Genomic DNA, 26,440 nt, shown 5'->3' on the forward strand with positions numbered 1-26,440 from the left:
GCCGCAACCACTACGACCGCCTCCGGCACCCAGCCGCACGGTGAAGCCCGATCACAGGAGACACGTGAGAGTCGCGCATCCCCACACTGTAGCAACCATGGAGTTTCATACATCTATGGTAGCGGCAGCATGACTATGGTAAAGATATGGGCCGCGATATTCTATGCCACTCTTATCCTCCACTGTTCATGGCCAGCTGATCCCATTGATAAGTTGTACGACACCAGCTAAGCACTTAATTGTCGAGTGCGCGGATAAAAATCGAGGCCGAGGATGATGTCGTGAGGGCAGTGGTCAAGCACATGGGAAAAGAACAGATGCGTGGCCAACAGTCACACATTCCCACCACAGCAGTATTTATTTATTTATTTATTTTTGATACCCTCAATCGCCGAGGCTTTGCAGAGGGGAGTGGGTAACATATAAAGAAAAGAACAGAATGAAACATGCAGCATTATAAAGTATTAGCGACAAATTGTAAAAGTGAAATTAAATATAACAAAATGGTACTAAAACAAATAAAATATAACTGGACAGAACAAAACAGAAACAAACCCATCATGTTATACAATACTAGTGGCAAAATATGAACGTAACAGAAATTTGGGAAAGAGAAAAAAGAAAACATGAGAAAAAAAAAACGTGAAAAGGCAAACGAAATTGCAGGCATCGCGACACATGTTAAAAAAAAAGACGGAAAGAAAGAAGTGGGAAGGAGAGATGCATGCGATGATTAAGCAGTGCTATCACATTCCAGGTGAACAGATAAAGAATGGGAAAAAAGAGAATGATCAGAGATTGAAACAATGTCGTCAAGTAGGTGCTTCCAATCGTTTGATGTGTGCGGTATGAAAGAAAAATAAAATGTGTTTGTTTTGCAAAAAATGCCTTTAACTTTGTGTTTATGGTCAATCCGGGATGAGCGATAAGTGGGTGGCGTGATAAGCTCGGTACGTAGTGATGAATGATGGAAGACCACATAAAAGAGGCAAAGGCGGAAATACTTACGACGCAGTGACAGAAATGGCAGTGATCGAGCTTGTTTCAATGCTGTTATACTTGCTGTACGGTGGTAATTAGAAAGAATGAAACATGCGGCATTATTCTGATTTAATTCTAGAGACCTAATTAAATTTGCGTGATGAGGGTTCCAGATTGCAGCGGCGTATTCTAACTTCGAGCGCACAAGAGTTTTGTATAGAAGCATTTTAAGGGCAGGTGGGGCTTTATTGAAGTTACGTCGTAAGTATCTCAATGTGCGGTTAGCACAGTTACTGATCATATTAATATGAGTATTCCATGTCATATTGTAGGTAATAGTAACCCCCAAGTACCGGTATGATACATGGTCGAGTTCGATGTCACCTAGTTTGTACGTTGAGGAGCTATCGTACTGCCGAGAAACAGTCCTTAGTTTGCATTTGTTAGGATTTAAATTCATGAGCCAGTTATCGCACCAACTTGAAATGTTATTTAAGTCTGTCTGCAAGATATTTTTATCATTATTGTTGCGTATTTCCCTGTAAAGTACACAGTCGTCGGCATCAAATGCACAGAAGAAACGCAGTTAGGCAAATCATTGATGTATATTAAAAATAAAAGTGGGCCTAAAACTGAACCCTGTGGTACTCCCCAATGTTACATTTACTTCAGGTGAGTTATGACCATTAATTGTGACGTACTGGAGGCGGTTTGTTAGAAAGCATTCGAGCCAAGACAGTATGTTACAGTCGAGATTGAGTGAGGAGAGTTTTAACATTAGTAAGGCGTGATTAACTACTTCAAAGGCCTTCGCAAAGTAAAAAAAAATGCAGTCTATCTTGGAGTGTTTGTCAAGTATAGTATGCAGATGATGAGTGAACAAAATTAACTGTGTTTCACAGGAAAATGTACGCCTAAAACCATGTTGGGCCGATGCAAAAAATAAATTAGATTCTAAAAATTTAGCTATATATGGGTACAATATATGTTCCATAAGTTCACACGGAATGCTTGTTAATGAGATGGGCCGGTAGTTAAGAGCGCAGTGTTTATTGCCAGACTTATGCATTGGAACTACCTTACCAATTTTCCAATCTAGCGGCAAGATTCCTTGATCAAGAGACTGCTGAAAGATCTTGTGCAAAAAGAGAGAAGAATATACACGTCTGCTTCAGAAACTTTGAGTTAATGTTGTCAGTAGCACATGATGAGGATGTTTCTAAGGAATTAAGTGCACAATTCCAGCAGATTCAAAAATTATAGGAAACATTGGGTAATATTCACGGCACACAACTGTTGACACAGTTGTGTGCCGTGAATAGCAGTTCCTCCATTGGCGACAATGCAGGACTCGGCAAGTGTGAGCACTTTTTTTTAGCCATATTCGGAGATCAGCACTCATGACGTAGATGTGTACACCTATGTTTATCAGGATAGTGACTGGTAGGGCATCTACAGTTAAAGCTGGATATAATGAAATTGACAAATTCCCCAAAAACTGTGTCATAAAAAATCACAGCATATCCACGGGGTGAATGATGATGAGTGGGCGAAGCTCCGGAGGGAATCATCGGATCTCCCGCTTAAGGGGACGCTAGCACAAACGCGTTAGAAACGTGCAGTACTCTCTAGTAAGGGGGAGCGGCCACAGCGTCTTACGCAGCCATTTACACATGCCGGAAGGTGCACCGCGTTTGCCGACGCCATCACATGACTGCTGAGAGAGTATACCCCCCGTATTCATAAACGCTCCACGACTTGAACTTGACTTGCCACCGCCTTGGGCAGCGCGTTCGAAACGCGTTGAAGGTAAGGCAGAGAGGCCACAGCGTCTTACACCAGCTTCTTACACGGGCCCTAACGCGCTAGCACAAACGCGTTAGAAACGCGCTAGAAACGCGGCCTTTCGTTAATGTTGGGTACTTATTGCCATCGTGGTTCGTGTGTCTATGTGCGCTTCGTGGGATAGTGGGCTAACGCCGCGCGCCCGGAAGCGAGGGGTCCCTGGTTCGATTCCGCGCGACAGACACAACTTCGGAATTTTTTTTCTCATTTTTCTCAGACTGGTTACACACTACTACTACGACGACGGGGACGGAACAGGTGCCGCTATAAGGAGCTTCGCTCCTAAAAAGGATTTCGTTATATGCAGGTTCGGCACGAAAACTCGAAAAAGAAACGCTTACCGTATTTACTCGATTCTAATGCATCCTCGATTGTAACATGCACCCGTTTTCCGTTTTTGTCAAAGCACTCATCCTTGGAATGTCACACCAGGTACTGGATGCGTGGACGCGTGTCGTTTCGCACGAGCGCAAGGCATCGGAAACGAAGAGCAAGCATCACGATGGCATTGTAGCGTCGTATGGTGTAAAGGCGCATCCGCATGCACGCGCAGTGGCGCAGCGTGGGGCCATTTCGGTCAATTTTGTGTGTTGGGTGCAGTTTGGCACAGGAATCTGCGCTTGTATCAAAATGGCGCAATTGGCACAGGCGTCCCCCCCTCCGGTACAGTAGGTTAGCAGACGACAAGGCACAAAAAGTGGATGCCGCGGCGCATGAGTTCAGAAAACCCGTGACGGCCTCAGAGGGAAAAAACGCCGGAAGAAAACTTTCTCTCTCTCTCTTTCTTTTTTTTAATTCTATTGTGGAGGCGACGATGCATCGGGTTTGTTAAGCGCATGCTTCTCCAAGACGAATGTCGCCAGCAATGGAGGTGCATCTCTTCCTTCTTTCACCCTTCTTACTGTGCACGCCTCTTTTTTTCTTTCACGCTTCATTCCGCGGCTGTACCAGCTATGCACATGGAGAAATGTAACCTTCGTGCTCTCGGTGATGCCACACGGTCACACTTTCTGAGGTCTAGTGCTGCGATCGTCTGCGTTGTGTGGCTGCTTCCTGCCGGCGTCCATGCTTGCCCGTAACAGAGCGCTTGTGGAAGCCAGCCCCTCGAGCTCGTAGCTTCCCCTGCATAGGTATAGTGCCTAGAATATACTCTAGGCACTGTAGCACAGGCACAGAAAGTTGTCCCAGAGAGGTCAGCGGTGATGGGCGGTCGGTCATAGAGGTGGGCGATTGGCCAGAGTGGTGGGCGGCAAAACCAGCATTGCTCACTCTGGGTAGAACCCCAAGTCCAGATCAAATTAACCGAAAAATTGAATGAACCAGAGTGGAATTAATGCAAGTCTACAGTAAAAAAAATATTTTTTTTTGGACATTCAATATTTTGCCGGAGTTACAGTCTATGCTGGTTACAATGGACCCGCGTACAACAGACTTTCGGATATAACGGGCCATATTTCTACCTTAGTTTGCTCTACCTATTTTAGTAATGCAACGAAGTTTGCTTTTAAAAGATCGCGCTATAACGGACTATAGGCTACAGCGGACGAAATTAGCAGCAATTTTTTTCAAAATCGGGCGTATAAAGCATACTTTTGCCGTGTCAACACAGGCTGACAACGGCCTTGCAAGGATCAACCGGCAATCGTGGCTCAATCTTGCGCACGCACGAAGGAGGAAGGCGAGGAGGAAGCGGGGCGGATGCGTGCCATCTCTTCGTCGCGAGGCACGGGGGGGGAGGCGAGAGAGAGGGAGGGGGCGTTCACCTCTGGCAGCTACTGGCTGCTGCCACACGGGACACGCATCTTGAGAGCGATCTTATCTTGAAAGGACAAAGTGCACTCAGTGCTGATAACTTCGTATGCACTGTGCTTTGAACCTTGAGTACGCTCGCTGCTGCAGCCGCGCTTCCTGACTGCCGCGTTCTGACAGTGTCATGAGTAAGAGGCATGCGGCATGAGAAAAGAAGAGGACGATGTGCACAGCGCGTTCCGTACGGCACGAGACCTCGAGGCGCGTGACCCGAGGCGTAATCGAGGGTGAAGAGACGCTGAGCGGCGATTATCGACGTGGTTCTGGGCCAGGAAGGTCACATCGTCGGCTCCGGACTGGTGACGGGAGACTTGGAGGTTCGGTCGAGTCCGTGACGCTGGCAGTCCAGGGTGCGACCGTAGACCTCGGAGAAGTTCAAGCAAGGCTCCTTGGACTAGCTGCAGCCTCTCACGGCAGTGCCGGGCACTCCAGAGAGGATCCTTCTTCACCAGCGCGTTCGAGACCAGCACGTTTGAGAATCCTCTGGGCGCTACGTCGGCGCTCACAGAAGAAGTTGCGGCGTACCTCGGTCGTAGGCCTAACCAGGTGGGCCTAGTTGCCACGTCACCGACGGAGTTCGGGACACTGGCTCCGGAGACGAACAAGTTGACTGACCGACAGCAAGGCAGCAACAGATGTGGAGTCGGCAAGAGCAATGACATTGAGAAAGATCCTACAAGTTACCCGCGTATGACAACGAACGCCCAAGATATGTTGACAACGTTGATACGTTGACAAGTTACCCAAGATACGTGTGACAACGAACGCAGCAAGAACGATCCATTCTTGTAGCGCCACAGCAGTAGGCTAGAGTTGATTGACTTTCGTCGAGGAAACGCACAGAGATAACGTAGGAGGAATTAAGGGCATGGTTAGTGTTGTATATTCGTTAGCATTTAGTTACTCAGTGTGTTCTAGTTTGAATCAGTTTTATTTTAAGCTTAGGATTTGAGTGTGATTAAAAATCTGTTTGCTGTGTTGCCATGCATCTCGCAACCTCATCTCTTTTAACACCCGCACGCCCCCGAGATCAATGACAAAAAACACACGACAGACAGTGACTTTCCGCTGTCATGGAGTGAGATGTGCTCATGTTTAGCTGTGCGCGCATGACACCGTGCTTGTTAATTTAGTTAGTAAGTGAATGTTTAAAATTTTAAACAGCTGATAAATCTACTATTCTTACTTGGTATAGCTCTCTACTAATTTGCTATCGCAATCGATGCTTCGCCTTTCGGGCAAAACTGCAACTTTTTTTTCACACTTCGGACTTTCGTCACTCGCTCTTTGCAATAACGTTAGACATCGTGACCAAAGTTCTGGAAGTGAGGCGTTTTGAATGTTACGGAATTCGGATAAAACAGACATTTTTTGCCGGATTATCTGTTGTTATGAGAGTAGACTGTATTTGAATTCCTCGCTGGCTTTACTGACAGCACTGGACACCAGGGCACAATGCATCTGCCCCTGCAACAGTCAAGACAGAGAGCACCTACGCAAAGATGTGGCCTTGGCGGTGTACACGCTCTGCATATACTCAAATGCCTTTCAAGACTCACCTCTGGGCTGTTGTCGTTCTTCCTTGGACGGCCCCTCCTTCTCTTGGGCTCTGGGGATGATGGACGACCTTCCAGGGGTGGTGACTGGCTGCGCTTGGTTGGCTTCCCCTTGAGTCTGCGGCCTCCAGGCTCACCTGTAGCTTCAAGGTGTGGCCCAGCACTGGAGCTGCAGCTGCCAGCCGAGGCCTCCTCCTCCAAGACAACTGTCTGCTCTGACATGACAGGTAAAACGTCCTCTCTCTGTGAACCGATGACAGGAGGCCTGAGCTGCTGTGGCAATGAAGTTGGCTTGAATCGCAGCTGGAATCGCTTTGGCCGCTGGCGTTTCACTGCGGGCCGGCCTACAATCTTCGACCAAGGTTTCACGAGTGGGCGCAACGTAGACGACCTGGAGCCCAGTTTCAGTTCAACTGTGAATTGCAGTGTGGGTTTGTCACCAGGCCGAAAACTCTTGTGCGATTGCTCGAGTGTGCGACAGGTGACATTGCAAGCCAGCCTCTTCAGCTGCTGCATCCCGTCCGAGACAACCAACTGCACGGGGATTTGGGCACACGTGGAGGCCGCCACGCGACGGCCTCCGCTAACCACTAAAAAATGACCGGCAACATCTTCCGCATCAGCCTGCGACTCGCCAGTTCCAGCCCTGCCCACGCTTCTGGCCTCTTCTTCGGGTACTGACTCCACAATGTGTAAAGCTTCGCAACTAGATGCAGAGTCGGCGTCGTCCATGAAGGCATCACTGTCATCCCTGCTACAAGGAAGTGTCAAATAAACTGGTTCCACAGCATCCCCTTTACACGCTTTGAATCTCTTTGCTTCTGGAGACACAGGGTTATCCTCTGCAGGTGGCTTCTCCAAGTCACTTTGTCCAGAAAAATTGGCCAAGCTATGCTGCTCCGACACGCCCCGAGTCTCGTGACCAGGCACACCTTCTGGCATTGAGAGCAGAACACATGCCTGTTTGACACCCGTTTCTTGAGATGCTTGGCTCGAAAGCTTAGCCAGTACTTCCTCTGAACGTAAAGCTCCTTGCTCCTCAATTGGTTGGTCATCCGTGGAGGCAGTGTCCAATGACGGCACCAAAACGTGCATAGGATGCGGTTGACTAGAAACTATGAAGGTGTTGCCATCTTGAGCACTCTGCTGCACACTTCCCTCCATCCCAGTGGCTGGCCCCAATGAACTCTCCAGAGGCCTTTGAGCCATGGTTGCACCCGAGTATGGTGCAGAAGGAGGCAAGGCCGCTAGTCCCTCACAGCTGGCATCCTGCTGGTCCAGACTTGCAGACGATTCCTCCGGCTCAACTTGATCGGTGCTCCGTTCCAGGGCCTCCTGCTGCTGCGGTGCATGCACAACTTGAGATTCTTGTCCCACAGCACCTTGCTGCTGCTGCTGCTGCAGCAGCAGCTCATCTTCACACGCTGTCAGTGATTCTTCACTAGTGCCTTCCAGTGCACACTCAGAGGTTGCACCTGCCTCATGTTGAGCAACATCGTGTTGAGGAACCACCTGTTCCGGTGAACTGTCCGGCCCATGCAGGTGAAAAGCGTAGCTTCCCTCACACTGTGACACAGGCTGGCCTTCAACACTGAGATGACGCTCAGGCTCCAGACTCTGGCCAAACTCTTGTTGTGGAATACTGCATGACTGCAGGTCACAAAGCTCTTCACAATATCTCCTCTGGGGCTCTTGTTCAGCCCTAGGATTCACCGGATCTGCCTCTCCAGGAACTGAATGCTGCTCTTGGAGATGCTGGGCTGGAACAGTGGGTTCTCCAGGAACAGGCAAACCTTCAACAGAGAGACACACTGATGTGCTCTCGTGAACAGTTTGCTGCTGTAGACCTTCTTGTGACTTGATTACCGCAGGCAAGCTGTCAGCCAAGGCCTTATCTTCGGGGTCACATTCCACTGTGACCCCATCCAAACAAGCTGAGCTGTCTTCAGCCGGCATTGGAGGTGCCTCGCATGTCACTGCAGCAACCTCTTCTTCAGCTGCATTGCTTGCCGCTTTCTCCGCTGATTGCTCGTCAGCGTTGGGCTCGACTGGAGCATCCTGTTGCTCTTTACTGCTGCGCTCTTGATCCTCGGCATGAGCAGAGGATGCCTCTACAGCAGCCCGAGCACCATCAACAAGAGTTGCTGCTTGCATCGTGGCTGTCTGAACTTCGTGCGGCGGCTGCTCATCCACTTTTTGACTAATGCTGTGCTCAGCTGGTAGCTGGCCTGCTGGCAGCAGAATGACTGGCTGTACAGGCTGTGTCGAGCTAGCTGCCTGCACAATCACCGGCTGCTGCTGCAGTGCAGTCAAGTGAACAGGCTGGGGCAGCAGGGACTCTTCCAGTGCTGGCTGGGAGGAGGCCAACGACTTTTGCAGGGCCAGCAGCTGGGCCACCTGGTGCTGCTGCAGTGGCTGCCCCAGCAGCACAGCCTGGCTCACTGGCACCAAAAACTGCTGGGGCAGGCCTGGCTGCTGCACCATCAGCTGTGGGATGGGCGGCAGCTCGACTGCTGCTCCAGCCGGTTGCACTGGGGCTGCTGCCTGTCCCTCTTGCACTGTCGCCAGGACAAACTGCTGCAGTAGCTGCTGCTCAGGTGCTGCAGTCTGTTCTGCGAAGGAGTGCAGTGTTGCCGAATGCTCCAGTGGCGAAGGCTGTGGCCCCGTAGCGGCCGAAGCCTGCGTGGCAGGCGCCCTAGGGGAAACCAGCTGCTGCTGGCTCTGTTGCTTCGCCGGCACCACCGGTGCGTTGCCATCGTCCTCTTCGTCGGATGACGAGGCACGGCTCGAACAGACTATGCTGACCGCCAGCGGCCTGCCGGGCACCTTGGCCTGTGCAGGTGCCAGCAGGCGAGTCCTCTTCAGGATCGCCGGAGGAGCAATCGTGCCGGCCGGCGGCAGCTCGGGGCGGACAGGTGGCACCGGAGGCAGATCGTCTGTCTGGCACGAGCAGTCAACGCGCCTCCCAAAGAAACGGTCCACCTCGGCAGGCTGCAAGCACCAAAAGAATAAGTGAGGCATGCTTTTACAAAGTTCATTGGCCACGTGGGTGCATTCAAAGAGCATCCATTTTCCTTAATGATTCTGCAACACTAGAGTGAATAATAGTGATCAATCTTGGAAATAAACAGGACAAAGAGCGAAGAAAACACTTATTCACAACTGAAGCTCTAAACTAAGGGAGGACATGGGTTTTGAAGCTATCTTTCCTTGGTTTTGAACCGATTTTGACGCCAATTCGATGTTGACATGCTTGTTTAGTTTTTTTCTTCCAGCTGTAAAAATGCAAGTATTTTTTCTGTAGGTTCATTATTTTGTGAGATAAGTAAACAAAACATTTTTTTTTTCTAGAACAATGGACAAATAACCATTGTGCAAAAATATACATATGGCACACAGATCAATACTGAAAAGCATAAAACACAATGATGGAGGCACTTTTATGAATGGGTCATTATTTCTTGTTTTATAGCAGACTGAACTCCAGTGTTTTGAACATGACCATGCAGTGGTCACACAAAAAACAAATTTTACATACTGTGAAACAAGATCTTTTTCATCTGCTAACTATGTAGTGTGCTCCCAACATCTAGCTTCATGCTGCAAAAAGAATTATTCTTCTGTGATATGTACTGCTGTGTCACAGTAAAAGGTTTGCTGGGTGCGCAAAATTAGTATTTTGAGAAAATGAAGAAAACAAACGAATCATCTACCCTATAAGTATATCACGATTGAAATGTGAACATATGAGATTAGAAACATGGCAGATCAAAAGAATAACAGATGCCTAATCTGAAAATGCAATTTACAAAGCTAGATTTGTTGTAATTTTTAAGCCTAATAACCAATGTACCTGGGTCCTGGCTAAAAACACTTGTTATTGACTCTAGACACATAAAGCTTTCAGGAAATATTCAATCTTTTGTGCTGATTACCAACATGCAATTAGCTTTTTTTAAGTCAATCCAAAAAGAAGTTTGGATTGACAAAAGAAGTTTGGAAGACAATCCAAAAAAATTTAATTCACCAAGAGAGCTAAAACTAAGCAGGTATCTTCCTGAACATTTAAAGAATGCAAGTTGGCATTTTGATGCTTCGCTGAAGTACGAAGTTGATTTTAGCTGAAGTTAGTAATTCTAAAGTTGCAACTTTGCAAATGTGAATTTTTATTGGTGATTTCTACAAGATTTCAAAATGTTGCAGTGTCTTAAAACACTATATCATAGCTTTCAAGCACAAATTTTAGATGACAGTGCAAATTGTAGCAACTAATAAACTTTGGCAGGTGATGCAGTAGCATATTTTTGCATGTACTATAACCCGCACCGAGAATTTAAAAAAAATTTAGAAGCAGGGTATGGCAGCGCACGCTGCCCTGTCGTAAACCTTGAGCCTCAGCAGTACCAGCAGAGGAGATGACAACACGCTCAAAGAAATTTTGTCTGAGTACCAAGATGTCTTCGAGTCAGAACTAGGCCAGTTCAAGGTTCGTCCCGTTCACCTCTACGTGAAAGAAGGAGAGATTCCGAAGTTTTCCAAGGCGAGACCACTGTCTTACGCAATGCGAGACAAGGTGACTGAAGAGCTAGAAAGGCTAGTGAAGTCAGGCGTGCTGTCTCCTGCCGCTCACTCAGAATGGGCTACGCCGATTGTGCCAGTGCTAAAGAAAGAAGGATCTGCCAGGATCTGTGGCGAGTACAAGCTAACCGTGAACGCAGCATGCATCACTGAACAGTATCCACTTCGAGTGAGCGATGATATTTTCACAGCACTGCACATCGGAGACGCCTACAGCACCCTAGACTTACGCGACGCCTATAACCAGATCCCTTTGGATGAGGAGTCAAAGAAGTTGACTACCATCAGTACCCACAAGGGGTTGTTCTGCTTCAACCGCCTACCCTTTGGAGTGTCGTCTGCACCAGCCATCTTCCAGCGCACCATGGAAAATATGCTGCGCGGTCTAACTGGCCTGCAAGCATATTTGGACGACGTCCTGGTGGCAGAAAGGAAAGGCGACAGTGGAAGCAATCTTAAGGCAGTGCTCCAACGGTTCCGGGAATATGGCGTCAAAATGCGGAAGGATAAGTGTTCGTTCAGGAAGTCGGAAGTATCGTACCTGGGACACAAGATCACCAGTGACGGACTTCATCCGCTGGAGAAGAACCTGGAAGTCGTGATGAAGGCACCAAGCCCGAAGAACGTAAGCGAGCTGCGTTCTTACATCGGTCTGCTCACTTATTATAGTGCTACACGCGTGTGGTATTTGGTTGTTTGAACGAGGCGCGTGAGCGCCTAGACGAAGAGGACGAACTGCTCTGGGCTCTCGAGCTATCGGCTGATCTGGCCAGCGCTGCAGCTATCATTTGTATATATACTTGTAAATAGTCTCCTGTACTTAATCCTTCGTTCGCATAACATTTTGGTGGAGCGTGCCGTTCCCCGTCCTCGCCACGGAGCTCCGCAGCGGCCGCACCGTCCAGCTTTCCGCCATGGCTCCCGGTGACACCTCGTCTGCTGCTGCTACTGCAACTCCAACCACAACGTACGTCACGGTGGCCACTCCCCGCGATCCTGGCATATTCTCCGGCCAAGATAATGTCGACGTTGATGACTGGCTACGCATGTATGAGCTTGTTAGCCGCAACAACCACTGGGACCCTACCATAATGCTAGCTAATGTCCTCTTCTACTTGGGCGGAACACCTCGTGTCTGGTTCCGGACACACAAGTAGGAGATCTCTAGCTGGGACGCTTTCAAGGAGAAGCTCCGCGACCTCTTTGGAAATCCGACCGGTCGGCAGCAGGCTGCAAGAAAAGAGCTTGCTACCCGAGTGCATTCTTCCACTGAATCGTATGTCTCGTACATACAGGACGTGCTAGCTCTTTGCCGGAAAGTCGACGAGAACATGGTCGAAGTTGACAAAGTTGGCCACGTTCTCAAAGGGATCGCGGACGATGCGTTCAACTTGTTGATCTTCAACAATGTGTCTACCATCGACGTCATTGTCAAGGAATGCCGCCGCTTTGAGCTCGCCAAAAGCCGCCGCGTCATTCCACAATTCTCCCAGCTCCCTAACACAGCTGCGACGTCGTCCTGCGTCGCCCTTACCGCTTCGCCCCCCTCCAATGAGACCGTCACGCGTATTGTTCGCCGCGAGATCGAGGCTGCCAGTCCTGCCACGTTCCATCCCCGCCCACTTGACCCCACCATTGACCAACCAGCCCCAGCGATCTCCCTCATTCAGGAGGTTGTGCGGCAAGAGTTTGCCAACCTCGGTTTTCCTGCTGCCTGCTCCATCTCCCGACCTGACGCCCAACTGGTGCCGACAGCTGCGCCTCGCAGCGATCTGTATTCCAGATACCGCAACTCTACAGCATGGACAAGCCCATGTGCTTTCGTTGCCACCGCATTGGCCACGTCGCTCGCCACTGCCGCACCTCCTGGTCATCGCCATATTCGAGCTACTTTTCCCCGTCTCCTCGCCCATATGCCGACCCTCGCCGCTACTCGCCTCGCCGCCTGCCATCGAGCTCTCACGTATCTGTCGATAACAGTCGTCCCACTCGCTCGCCGTCACCTCAGTGCCGTCGGTCCCCGTCGCCCCAGCCACGCCGCTATTCGTCGCCGACCCATTATGGACCCTCCCGGACGGAAAACTAGGCCATGCAGCTCTTGGAGCTAGTGCTGCATCACGGTCGTCCTGTCCAAATCCTCCGTTGACGCTCCTCACGAACACGAACCTAATTGAAGTAGATGTAGATGGTGTCGCGTTGACGGCATTGATTGATACTGGAGCCCAAGTGTCTATAATGAGCGCTAACCTATGTCGTGGCCTCAAAAAAGTTCTTACGCCTGCCGTCACTCGAGCCGTACGCGTCGCCAATGGCGCCACTGTTGCCGTCTGTGGTATGTGCACTGCTCGCGTAGGAATTGCTGGCCGCCAAGTTCCCGTCCTGTTCTCCGTGCTGACCAGTTGCCCTCATGACCTAATCTTCGGGCTCGACTTTCTGACGATGCATTCTGCCCTCATCGACTGTTCCACCGGTAAGCTGTGCCTCGAGCTTCCTCTTGTTTCCGACGTTCGCCCCGAACAACCGCACACCCTATGCACTACAGCGTTTGTTCGGTTACCTCAAAAAGCACTAACCTTTGTCGAATTGGCCTCAACGGCAACCGTGCCTGATGGCGACTATGTCGTCGCCCCTATTCGTGATGTCCTCCTGGCGCGCAACATCTCTGTGCCACACTCCGTCGTTACCCTTGCCGCTAATCGGATGTGTCTCCCCGTTGTCAATTTTGGCTTGACGAAGCAAGTGTTACCTGAAGGCATAGCGGTGGCCACGCTCCGGTCAGTGACAGACGACCACGTCACTGCTTTTGCAGCGGATGCGTCTCCAGATCCTCCTGATTACCCGCAGGATGCCTTGAACCTCGACGGCCCATTACGTCCCATGGTCACTTCGGACCTCGCCCCTGGCCAAGCAGCCGCCCTATATCGCCTTTTGCTTTCCTATCGCGACATATTTGACACTGACAATCGCCCACTTGGTCAGACGTCCCTTGTTAAGCATCGGATAAACACTGGTGATGCTGTTCCCATTCATCGCCGACCGTATCGCGTGTCCACGCAGAGCGGCAAGTTATTTAGCAGGAAGTCAACAAGATGCTCGCCAAAGGCATTGTTGAGCCCCCGTCGAGCCCTTGGGCGTCGCCGGTGGTGCTCGTCAAAAAGAAAGATGGCATGTGGCGTTTCTGTGTTGATTACCGCCACCTAAACCGAATCACTAAAAAGGACATTTACCCGTTACCACGAATTGACGACGCTCTTGATTGTCTTCACGGTGCCAAATACTTTTCGTCCATTGACCTTCGATCTGGTTATTGGCAGATTTCCGTCGATGAGCAAGACCAAGAAAAGACCGCTTTCGTCACTCCAGATGGCCTCTACCAATTTAAGGTTATGCCGTTTGGTTTATACAACGTTCGAACGGATGATGGACTCTCTGCTTCAAGGTTTCAAATGGTCAACTTGCCTTTGTTACCTCGACGACGTCCTTGTGTTTTCGCCTACGTTCGAGACGCACCTTGAGCGCGTCGCAGCTATACTTGACGTCTTCCGCAAGGCTGGGCTCCAATTAAACTCATCGAAGTGCCACTTCGGGCGCCGACAGATTACAGTGCTCGGCCATCTCGTCGATGCTTCCGGAGTACAACCCGACCCGCAGAAGGTTCGAGCAGTTACAGCTTTTCCTGTACCTCAGTCTGTCAAAGACGTCCAGAGTTTTGTGGGGCTCTGCTCTTATTTCAGACGGTTTGTGAAAGATTTCGCAGCAATCGCTCGACCACTCACTGAACTTCTGAAGAAAGACGTGCCTTTTACGTGGGGTTCCCGTCAGGCTGCCGCATTTTCACGCCTTATCACGATTCTGACCAATCCACCGATCTTGGGCCCACTTTGACCCGTCCGCACCTACAGAGGTCCGAACCGATGCCAGTGGTTATGGGATCGGCGCAGTCTAAGCGCAACGACAACACGGACGTTATAGCCTACGCTAGCTGGCTCCTGACAACTGCAGAGCGCAACTATTCGATTACCGAGCGCGAATGTCTTGCTCTCGTCTGGGCTGTTTCAAAGTTCCGCCCATATTTATATGGCAAGCCCTTCTCAGTAATCACAGACCATCATGCGCTGTGTTGGCTTTCGTCGCTCAAGGATCCTACTGGTAGGCTCGGTCGTTGGGCTCTCCGACTACAAGAATATCCCTACGCAGTGACGTACAAGTCGGGACGCCAACACCAGGACGCAGATTGCCTCTCTCGCTATCCAGTCCAAGACCCGACCTCTACGTCTGATACTGACACCGACGCCTGCGTTCTCTCTGTTTTTCCACTGGTCCATGTCGCCGACGAGCAGCGCCGTGACCCGTCCTTGCGTGTCATCATTGACCGCCTGGAATCGTCACTTGCCGACAGCTCCCTTCGCTTATTCACACTTCAAGATGGCGTACTCTACCGCCACGACGTTCACCCCGACGGCCCAGCAATACTACTTGTGATCCCTAAACACCTTCGCTCGGCTGTTCTCCACGAACTTCACGACCTCCCCACTGCCGGTCACCTCGGTGTGTCACGTACCTACGACCGGATCCGCCGACGCTTCTTTTGGCCAGGGCTTGCTCGCTCCGTTCAAAGATACGTAGCTGCGTGTGAGAAATGCCGGCGACGCAAGACACCGTCGACGCTCCCTGCTGGGTACCTTCAACCAATTGACATTCCCGCGGAACCATTCTTTCGGGTTGGTTTAGATTTACTTAGTCCTTTTCCTCTTTCTACCTCTGGGAACAGGTGGATCGCTGTGGCCACAGATTACGCCACGCGCTATGCCATCACCCGAGCGCTCCCTACAAGTTGCGCCACAGATGTTGCCGATTTTCTTCTACGCGACGTGATTTTATTACATGGAGCTCCGCGACAACTTCTCACAGACCGTGGCCGGACATTCCTGTCAAAAGTTATCGTGGACATCCTGCAGTCCTGTGCCACGAGGCACAAGCTATCCACGTCACACCATCTGCAAACGAATGGCCTCACGGAGCGTCTTAATCGCACTCTCACAGACATGCTCGCGAAGTACGTGTCTTCCGACCACACTGACTGGGAGCTCGCTCTACCGTTTGTCACCTTTGCGTATAATTCCTCGCGCCTAAACACAGCCGGTTATTCACCATTTTTCCTTCTGTTCGACCGAGAACCAGCACTGCCCCTCGACACAAGCCTCCCTGTTCACGCAGCACCCACCAGTGAATATGCACTTGACGCCGTCACCCGCGCTGCCCACGCAAGGGAATTGCCCGTGGCCGCCTTCTGCACTCCCAAGAGAGTCAACGGCGTTCGTACAATGCGACACCGCGACCTGCGCTTCCCGCCTGGTTCTTTGTGCTTCTATGGTCTGCGTCGCGTCAGGTCGGCCTGTCAGAAAAACTGCTGTCTCGTTACACAGGCCCCTACCGAGTGATTCGTGCCGTGACTCCCGTCACCTACGAGATCGCCCCTGACGCCCCATCTGCTTCCCAGTCCAGTGATATCGTGCACGTTACACGACTGAAGCAGTATCACCCTCCCAGTGATGGCATTTAGACGCTCCGGGACGTCGCTTCTGCCGCCGGGGAATTATGCTACACGCGTGTGGTATTTGGTTGTTTGAATGAGGCGCGCGGGCGCCTAGACCAAGAGGACGAACTGCTCTGGGCTCTCGAGCTATCGGCTGATCTGGCCAGCGCTGCAGCTATCATTTGTAAATATACTTGTAAATAGTCTCCTGTACTTAATCCTTCGTTCGCGTAACAATAGCAAGTTCCTTCCGAGCATGGCAACGATGCTTGCTCCGTTGTATGACCTTCTGAAGAAGAATTGCCGTTGGAAATGGTCATCGGAGCAGCAACAGTCATTTGACCAATCTAAGGAAGCCCCCTGACATGCCAAAATGCTCACTCATTTTGATCCAAGCAAGTCGCTACGCCTTGAGTGCGACGCATCTCCGCATGGCATAGGAGCGGTCCTTTCCCATCGAGTTGCTGGCGTCGACAAGCCTATAGCGTTTTGTTCGCGAACACTGACCCAGGCCGAACGAAATTATTCGCAGCTTGAGCGAGAGGCCTTAGCATTGGTGTTCGGCGTAAGCAAGTTCCGGGATTACCTTCCGGGGCAGTCATTCGTACTTGTGACGGATCATAAGCCGTTGGTTGGCTTATTCCGCGAAGACCGACCTACACCTGCCATGGCAGCGGCTCGCATTCAGCATTGCTCTTTGCTTTTGGGAGCATACCAATACAAGATTGAGCATAAGCCCGGAGGAGACAACCAAAATGCCGACGCCCTTAGTAGGCTTCCACTCCCGACTCCTGATGATGCTCCCGAAGAAATTTCAGAATACAGTGTAGACCGCTTATAACGTAAGTCGCCGGAGTTGCGAATATCCACACTATAAGCGGTACCGCACTATAACCAAAGCAACAATTTTCAAGGCCCGCACATATGCAACATGTGCACCGAGCCGCCATGCGTATGCGACAGTCGAGGAATGCGGCTATAACGTTTGCATTCAATTTACAGTCGAATCTCGTTAATTCGAACCAAATCACACGGCTCCGGAATCGCAAAAGCTTAGGAGAGACCCCTCAATGTCGCGCGCGAACAAAACAAAAAAAAAGGAAAGAAAAAAAGAAAATGCGGCGGAAATTTCACCCTCTCTCAAATGGCAAGGTCGCCGATTCTGCGTTGCGCCGGAACATGCGTGTACGTGCCGACGTCTCAGCCACGCTACCGTAGCCACGCGTAGAAAATGGCAGTGAACCCTTCTTTCTCTTTTATGCTTCCTCTACTTTCTAGTCACGTGTAGACCTTGCACTAGAGTGTACTAGAATTGTCAAGTACACTCTACCTTGCACGCTGCGGCTACGGCACAGAGGGAAGCAGCGGCGCTGTCCCAGGCCGGCCAACGAAACTGCCCACGCCGGCAAACGCCCGCTTCTCGATAACGGCAGAAAACGAAACTTCGGCGAGCCGGGCCGGCTGTAGCGGTGGTGCCTGCACGGCTGCGGGCGTGCACGGTGACAGTCGAAAGTGAGGGAGCTACGAGGTAGGGCGAGGGGAGCCACCGAAGCAGCGGAGTTGCCAAGGCGAAATCCACTTCCCTGCCGCCCTCCTCCATCACATTCCACGGTCTCCGTGTGCGCCCTTCGCTGTGCCGTGCCGGCGCCGCCCGCTCGCTTGCTGAAGTTTCGTTTACTGCCATTATCGTGATGCGAGCGTTGGCCGTTTCGTGGCCCTCGCTCGCTATGCGCGCTGTGATATTTCACGACTCGCACTCAAGATTCTGGTTTCAGCCTCACTGGCTGTTCGTTCGCACCATGTGCCCTTCTCCTCCACTTCGTCTCTCTTTCTTCCTCGAGCACTCTTTGGGACGCCCGTTTGAGGGGAGCGTTCGCCGTCTCCGCTGACTTTCGTACTCCCAGGCAGCCACACTGTAACCGGTATTTTGTTTACCGCAACTACACTATAAGCGATACGTGTATACATGAAGTGCTATGGGAAAATTAACGGGAGTCTGAAAAGACCGCACTATATCCGGTCCTGCACTATAAGCGGTTACATTATAAGTGGTCTATACTGTATGTGCACGCTTTGCGTCAACTTGACGAGACACCTGTGACGTCACACGAGCTCCGCCGACTGACGGAAGCCAACAAGGTATTGCGAATCAGGAAGTCGTCCATACTGCAGGGTTGGCCGCAAGAAAAAAAAACACATGGAACTGTGCTTGTGAGTGTACGTGGCAAAGAAACTTGAGTTGACTGTAGCACACGGCATCATCTTTTAGGGCCACAGAGTGGTCATTCCGGAAGCGGCGCGTGACAGCATGCTGCAGATGCTGCACGAGGTGTACCAGGGAATCTCGGCTATGAAAGCAGTAGCGCGAACAAGTATGTGGTGGCCTGGACTAGACCAGGAAATTGAACACTTGAGCCGCAAGTGTGACAGTTGTGTGAAAGCTAGGCCGTTGCCTCTGGCAGAAACGCCGATCAACTAGCCGCCGACTCAAGAAAACTGGTCCCGCGTTCACCTCGATTTTGCCGGTCCCATGAACGGCGCAATGATCTTAGTCGCAGTGGATTCACATTCCAAGTGGATTGAGGCGGTCCCGATGCAACATGCCACAGCTGAATCGAACATCATGGCGTTGCGTGAGATGTTCAGTCGTTTTGGCATTCCGAGGACAATTGTAACGGACAACAGAACGCAATTTACTTTGGAGACATTTGCGAAATTTCTGTCCGGAAATAACGTGAAGCATCTGCGCACTGCACCGTACAACCCGCAGTCGAATGGGCTTGCAGAAAGAGCCGTACGTACAATCAAAGACGGTCTAAAGAAGCTTCCGCAAGGTAGCCTATCTACACGACTGTCGAGGCTTCTTTTCAACTACCGAAGAACGCCGCAAGGAGACAAATCACCGTCACAGAGGCTTCTGAACTACCAAATTCGCTCTCACCTAGACACATGTCTTCCTCCACCTTTGTCGTTTCCTTTATTTTCGCAGGAAGACACGCCAAGCAAATTCGGTCCTGACGACGCAGTTTGGGCCCGAAACTTCGGTGAGGGGGAAAAGTGGCTGCCTGGTACCATCTTCACGTCGACGTTTTTCATGAGCTCGATGCCTTGACCCGCAGCTTCTGCTGCCAGCACCATGCTTTCGGCTTCCTTCAAGGTCAAACTTGAACGGGAAAGCAGTGCCTTCTGTAACTCTGTGCTTCGGATTCCGCATAGCATACAATCTTGTCCCTCAGCATTCGGTCCAGCATGTCACCAAAGTTGCATTTGTCGGCGAGTCGTCGGAGGTCGACGATAAACTGCTCGACTGATTCATCTTCTTTTTGGACACATATGAAAAACCTGAAGCTCTCTGCAATCTCGTTGGGCCTCGGGTCGTAGAAGCCTTCCGGAATTTCCACCGCTTCCTTGCAGGTGAGCTGGTTCACCTTACGAGGAGAGCACCGCCCACTGAGGACGTCAATTCACCTCGTACCAAGAGCCAAGACGAGAAGCGCTCTCTTCTGTGCATCTTCTGTGATGTTGTTCCCTTCAAAATAGGACTCAATCCAATGACGTACAAAGTCCACTTGTCCTTGTCGTCGTCAAACGGTGGTACTTGGTACGGCATTGCACCATCAGCGAAGCACTTGCTCTTCAATACGTGGGTAGGTTTCTCGTCGCCATTGCTACAACGTGCCGGGGACGGAGCGTAGCATCCGAGGCACACACCGAGGCTGCCAGAACAAGAACGCTCTATTTCGTAGCGGCTATCTTTTTATAGCCGCCCGTCAAACCAAACAAGTAAAACCAAGTACAAATCAGTGCACAAGTAAACAAGCGCTATCACAGCACCATGCGAAGCCATGCGCCCGCATGCGCAGCGCAATCCACTTTGCAGCACTTTGGCTGGGCCACCTCCATACTGCAGTAAAAGGTAATACAGTGAAAACTTGTCACTATGAACACCACATTAACAAACTTTTCAGAAACACCCTGCCGACTGCTTATAGTTTCAATGTAAAAATATTTCAGTACTACGAACTTTTCAGAATAACGATCGTTATTCAGTTTTCATGTCATGTTAAAACAGCTCAGATCTGAGGATTCGACAAGGTGCAGAAGGCCGACGCTACGGTGCATGGGTTCGGAAAACCTCAGACGGCGCTGGAGGAGAAAAATGTGAGAGAGTGCAAGGGGGGCTCTTTTTTAACAGCGAAGCTGTTTAAGCCAGCCATAATTTGTGGTGCGTATCAAGAAACTACAAAGAAAGAAAATAAAATAAACTTTCTTGCCGAAGCGGGATTCGAGCCCGCGTACTACCAGTCCCAAAGCGAGCATTGTAACCACTAGGCTATACAGTCACGCTTGCAGAACATGCATTTATGCGAACCATATGATTGCGTTCTAGCGTCGTCGTCTTCGTCCACAGGTGGCACGTTCGTACACTCGTGCTCTGCGAGGAGAAGAGGTTTTGCGTGCTATGAGAGCGAGAGAGAGAGACGCATTCATGGAGAGAGACTCATTGAAACACGGTGTCGGTATTGCAAGCTGCGCTGTGCAACACGCACTGACGGCCGTAAGTCCAAGACGCGCGAAAAAAAATTATCATCATCATGAGTAATAAAATTAAAAGTTTGCGCGCACTTCCGAAAAATGCTGGGCTATGATCGCCCAGCTTCGCTGTTTCAAGCGTTGCGCATACGAGTGCAAGGTTAAGCGTTTTTTTTTTTTCTCCTGTTGCAAAGGCGACAACGCATCAGGTTTGAGAGCGCATACTGCGCCCTGACAAGTGTCGCCTAGCAACGGAGACACGTCTCTTCCTTCTTTTGATTTTCTTTCTGTGTGTGCTTTTTTCTTTTGCGCTTCTTTCTGCGGCGGTACCAGCTACATGCACGAAGAAATGTAACCTCCATGCTCGCAGGGATGCCACATGGTTGCACTTTCCGGACGATGTCGTTTACATGTGCTTGCACTTTGGAATAGTTCAGGTGTCCGCCTTTGAGCGAAACAGTTGCAGTGCGAAAAACAAACAGCATCAAACATTGTACTTTGGCGAGCACATGGAGCTTCCTCTTTGTCAGTGGTTTTCTTGGCATCAGCGTCTCTTTTGCTCGCACCATTCTTACGATATGATGCTTCAGTGCTGCGACTGAAGTGACATTGGCAGCTCTGGTCGCCCTTTTCTTCGTGACAAATGAATACCAAGGGCTCTGAGAGTACTAAGGGCAATGAAAGCACTAAGAAAACGAAGCACCTGCAAGTATTCACCGATGGCTCTGTCAACGTACAATGAGAGGCTAGTGCTTTATCTTTCGCGATACCGTCCCTGGGAGCCGCATGGGCTGCCCGACTTCAATGGGTTGTTTCTATGATAGCAAGCAAAAGTACAGTATAGACCACTTATAACGTAACCGCTCCCGGTAATTTTCCCATAGCACTCTATGGATACGCGTATCGCTTATAGTGCAGTTGCGGGACACGAAATACCGGTTACAGTGCGGCTGCCTGGAAGTTTGGCAGTCAACCTAGACGGCAAAGGCTCCCCTCAAGCCACATATACCGTATTTACTCGAATCTAACGCGAACATTTTTTCGGATAAAGCAGGTCAAAAAATTGCATGCGCGTTAGAATCGAGTATGATCCTAAATCCGTGTTACCATATAGCCGTCAGCATTTCAAAATGGCCGCCTTGCACACGCGTCGAGCCTAGCTACCATAGCTTCCTCCATGTGCTGCAGTACACGTGCTTAGGCAATAGTCTACCGTCTGTTTTCACGTTCTCTGCGTCTGCTCACTCAGCATGAAGTACCGAGTTCATCATGATGCCGCATTTAAAAGGAAAGTGATGATGTGTGCAGAGACGGACGGAAATCGGGCCACATCACGGGCGTTCGGAGAATCCAAAATTTACGTTTGGGACTGGCGCAAACAGAAGGACAGGATTTTCGCCAGGAAAGCAATGTGGAACGGTTTCAGTAGACCGAAGCAGGACATAATCTGCGACGATCCACTTCAGTGATACGATCGCCTTGGCCCTATCTTGAAAGCAATCTGCGACGGGTAAACTCCGTCGTGCGCCGTGTTTTTGCCGCTTATATATCGCGTTGAAGCGAGAGGCATGATAGCACAAAGGTCAATTCGGTCGCCACGCTTTGTCACTTGAGCGTTTTCACAGTTCGTTTCCACAGTCAACGAGCAAGATGTGTTCATGTTTGCTCGTGCGATCAACTAAAACTAGCCGATTTCTCAGCCAGCCAAAACTCAACACAAGTTAAAGTTGAACGCTTTTGTTTTTATTCACACATTCGGCACTGGAAAAAGACTGACCTCCACGCAGTCCGAAAGTGACAAGTTACAGAAGCAACGGTAATTCATTCACAACAGTAATTTGAACATATTGAGTGAAAAAAGATTCCAGAAGACCCAAACCAATACAAAAATTATTAACCACCATGGCTGCGTCTTTCTTTCTTTTCTTTTTTTTTAACCTTGGCTGTGCATGTCGACAAAGAGTGAACAAAATGTATAGCCCAAAAACACGCACTCAAGCCCTTCATTACAAGTATTTTACCGGCAACAGATGGGCTGCCGTGATGACAAATGAGTCGAGCGACACTGCTCTTATGTCAGTCCACTCAGGCTTCCACAGAACTGGTTTACTCATGCAAAATTAATACCTGTTCGTAAAATAGAGTGAAATACTTGTGCTTACCCGTGATCATTACGAAACCTGAAAAACTTAGCAGAACTGCAATTCCCGGTGTTCGAATACCACAGAGCTGCGCAACACATGTGATGCCCCGATTTAGACATCTTCGTCTAATGCTTGGTCGACCTGGTTGCCTGCGTCTTCCGTTCGTTGCACGCCTGATCAAGCTTCTTTGTCTTATCTTTCCTATCTTCACACTTGGGACGACAACCGAAGCAGACGACCAAGCGCGTGATATTGCTAAGCGATATCACAGGGCGAGGCAAGGGTGAGCGGAGGCAAGCTCGACGGACACACGATGGCGACCACCTTCACGCGCTTCGCCCGATTTAAAATTCAAAAAAAGAGAAATAAGAAAAATAACTCAGGATGTTCGGCAACTGCTAGGAGCATGCATGTTTCTTGAAACCGAAACTAGCTTTACTTTCCGGGGCCTGACACAGGCTGCCTGGAGCCGGAGAGAGGCCTCCCCCGTGGAGGAAGAAATAAACTAGGAGAGAGCATTACGTGAGGCAGCAAGCCTTGGCAAGTAAACTCACCGTCAAGCCATTTCCTTTGCTTTTTACCTCGCAGTATAGGGTCAGCACGTGACCCTGGGAGACAACGTATTGACCGATAATGTTTGCTTCGTAGTAGTTTCAAATCGGTGCGCACCCGTTCACTTGCGCTGCTGACCTGCACCCGGCAGCATTAAACCTACCGCGCGCTCTGATGTGGTGATCACGTGTTGCGCCATTACTTCTTGATGTCAGTCATGCTGCAACGCTCTCTTCTAATTTCTCCTTCCTCCATACCCACCCTCCTCAGTAAGTGCCATTTTTAACATACAGGGTGTTCATTTTTAAGTTTTCCAGAATTTTTAGAAATTGCCCTTGGCAGGTAGCATAATTCTTATCATTGAGCTGGGTTATTCGATAAAGCGGATATTAGCACAAGAAATCGAAACACATTCAACTAATTAACCAAAAATCACTAATTAACATCTTAGTTAATTACTTTACGACACATCTAGCAATTTACAAATTGTAGCCGGTGAGCTTGTCAGGCGTATCCACTTGTAATGAATTTATAGGATGACACCAGTTTGGAGATATGCGCCATCATACTCGCCGTAAGAATGCACTGCTGTTCCACTTACTTCTTTACACAAATGCATTGAAGCACTGAAGTAACTGGAACGCCCATGTATTTCGTCCCACACTTTGAGATCTCGAACATGGTGTAATCCTCAAAATTCATTTAAGTGGATGCGTCTTGCAAACTCACAGGCTACAATTCGTAAATCACAATATATGTCGTAAAGTAATTAACTAAGAAGTTTGTTAGTGAATTTTTGTTAATTGGTTGAATATGTCTTGCGATTTCTCGTGCTACTAACGTCCGCCTCTTCGAAAAACCCAACTCAACGATAAGAATTAAGCTACCTCCCGCAGGCAATTTTTTTTTAATTCCGTAAAACTTAAATGTAATGTAATGCGTAGGATGGATAACCGGTGGACCATTAGGGTTACAGAATGGATACCAAGAGAAGGGAAGCGCAGTCGAGGTCGGCAGAAAACCAGATGGGATGATGAAGTTAGGAAATTTGCAGGCGCAAGTTGGAATACGCTAGCGCAAGACAGGGGTAATTGGAGATCGCAGGGAGAAACCTTCATCCTGCAGTGGACATAAAATATAGGCTGATGATGATGATGATGAAAACTTAAATATGAGCACCCTGTATATTGTTTATTCCTGCACTAGTCACTATTGGCAATTACAGTTGCCCCTTTAACAAATTAAACATTCTTTATCAAAGTTTATACGCTTGTATTTCTTATGCTGGTTCCACCTTTCAAACGTGAAAATAGGTACTTACGTGAGTAGATAACTGTGTTTCAGCCTTTTCAGAGCGCCCGAAAAAGAAGTCGATTAATCGATTAATTTACGAAAAACCTCGCATCGAAAGCAATTAATCGATTATAAGCTAAACCGATGAACGATTCATCGTTAATTGATTTAAAAATTTAATCGGCCATCCCTATGTTGTTGACTCGCTCGTTGCCTTATTCGCCCGAACCCTACGTAGCTGCGATTGCACGCACTACAGGTAGGGGAGTACGATGGAACGATGGCGTGTGGCTAGATCCAGAGCTTGCCTAGCCTCACGCAGAGCCATCCCCCACATTTGGTGCTGCCAACGTGGATCGAATTCGGAAACACAGCGAGTCTTTTTCTGTTTGTTGGAGTTAGGACTACTGATGTTCCAGCAAACAATGGTTACAGGCTTGTCTGACTTTCCACATTTGTTCATGTTGTTGGATGTAGTGGCACAAAATCAGAGACCTTTTGCTAATGCGGCAGCAGCTTGCGAACAAGCCGGTAGCTTTGATTTTGAGTGTTTCACGCGGAACAGTCAGGATCGCGGAAATGCCACGTTGGCAGAGACTAGGCCTGGAAGTAGGCATAACACGCCGAGCAACACGGACACAGAGGCACACATGCCACTAAATAGTTTGACGTCAGCTGCGGATGCGTCCGAACCTTCAGGCGATAATATTCCGCTGAGAGAAACAATGCTGCAGAACGCGCTACAAATAATGCAGAGCTTAGCCGGCGTTCTGCAGAGCACAATGCAGGTCCCGCCGCAGAGCAAGCGACCACGAATTAAGGTAGAAATGCCTACCTATAGTGGGTACCACGATCGTACAAGTGCAAACGAGTACCTCGACCGTCTGCAGTATTATCAGCAAGCAAAAGGGCTTTCAGACGCCGAACTTCTCGCGCGCGTTGTCTCTGCTTCACTGACTGAGCAGGCAGCTCGATGGTTCCGACTGGCTGGACACCGAGCCCGCACGGTAGAAGAGTTCTACGCGAACTTTCGCGAGGAATTTTTTCCGGCCAACTACGAGTGGCGTTTGAAGAAAGTTGGAGTTGCGTACCTAGCATCTGGACGAGTCCCCGCGGGATTATGTTCGAGCAATGAACAAACTATATCGTCTTGCGAATCCGCTCACCACCGATGTCGAGAAAGTCGAGCGCGTCACAAAGCAAGCGCACCCGACTTTCGCGGCTTACTTCAGGGGATGAAGGTTCAGAGACCTAGACGAACTCGCTGCCAAAGCAAAGCGCATTCAGGGGGACATCCTCGCGGCATGAGAATATCATCCCCCTCCAGACACGCCGCGCTGTCACTCGAGCCTCGCTGCGCGTGAACATTCGTTTAGGGCCAATGCGACGGCATCATTTCCGGACGAGCAGGTTCAGCGTGGTTGGGAATTATCAGACCACGCCTTGGACCCGTATGCCTACGCGCTGAAAACAGCACAGCATAACGTGACATGCAGTGCGCCGCGGCAGGAACTTGCGACTAATGCAAGAACGGAGGAGCGGCACATGCCGACCGCCGAGCGTGGAAGCTACGGTCGCCGGATTGGAGCGACGGGCACCCACGCCACCGAGGC

At 49.9% G+C, this 26,440-nt stretch overlaps 1 protein-coding gene across 1 annotated transcript in view; it reads right to left on the minus strand.

Annotated features, from left to right (window-relative positions):
• LOC125945147 (uncharacterized) overlaps positions 1–26,440 on the minus strand; it is a 414,471-nt gene that overhangs the window by 255,349 nt on the left and 132,682 nt on the right. Inside the window, exon 9 of the mRNA XM_049666722.1 lies at positions 6,195–9,182. Coding sequence (XP_049522679.1) covers positions 6,195–9,182 — 2,988 coding nt within the window. The remainder of the gene's footprint in view (positions 1–6,194; positions 9,183–26,440) is intronic.

Source organism: Dermacentor silvarum, chromosome 4 (genome assembly GCF_013339745.2).
Source record: "Dermacentor silvarum isolate Dsil-2018 chromosome 4, BIME_Dsil_1.4, whole genome shotgun sequence".
Taxonomy (NCBI): domain Eukaryota; kingdom Metazoa; phylum Arthropoda; class Arachnida; order Ixodida; family Ixodidae; genus Dermacentor; species Dermacentor silvarum.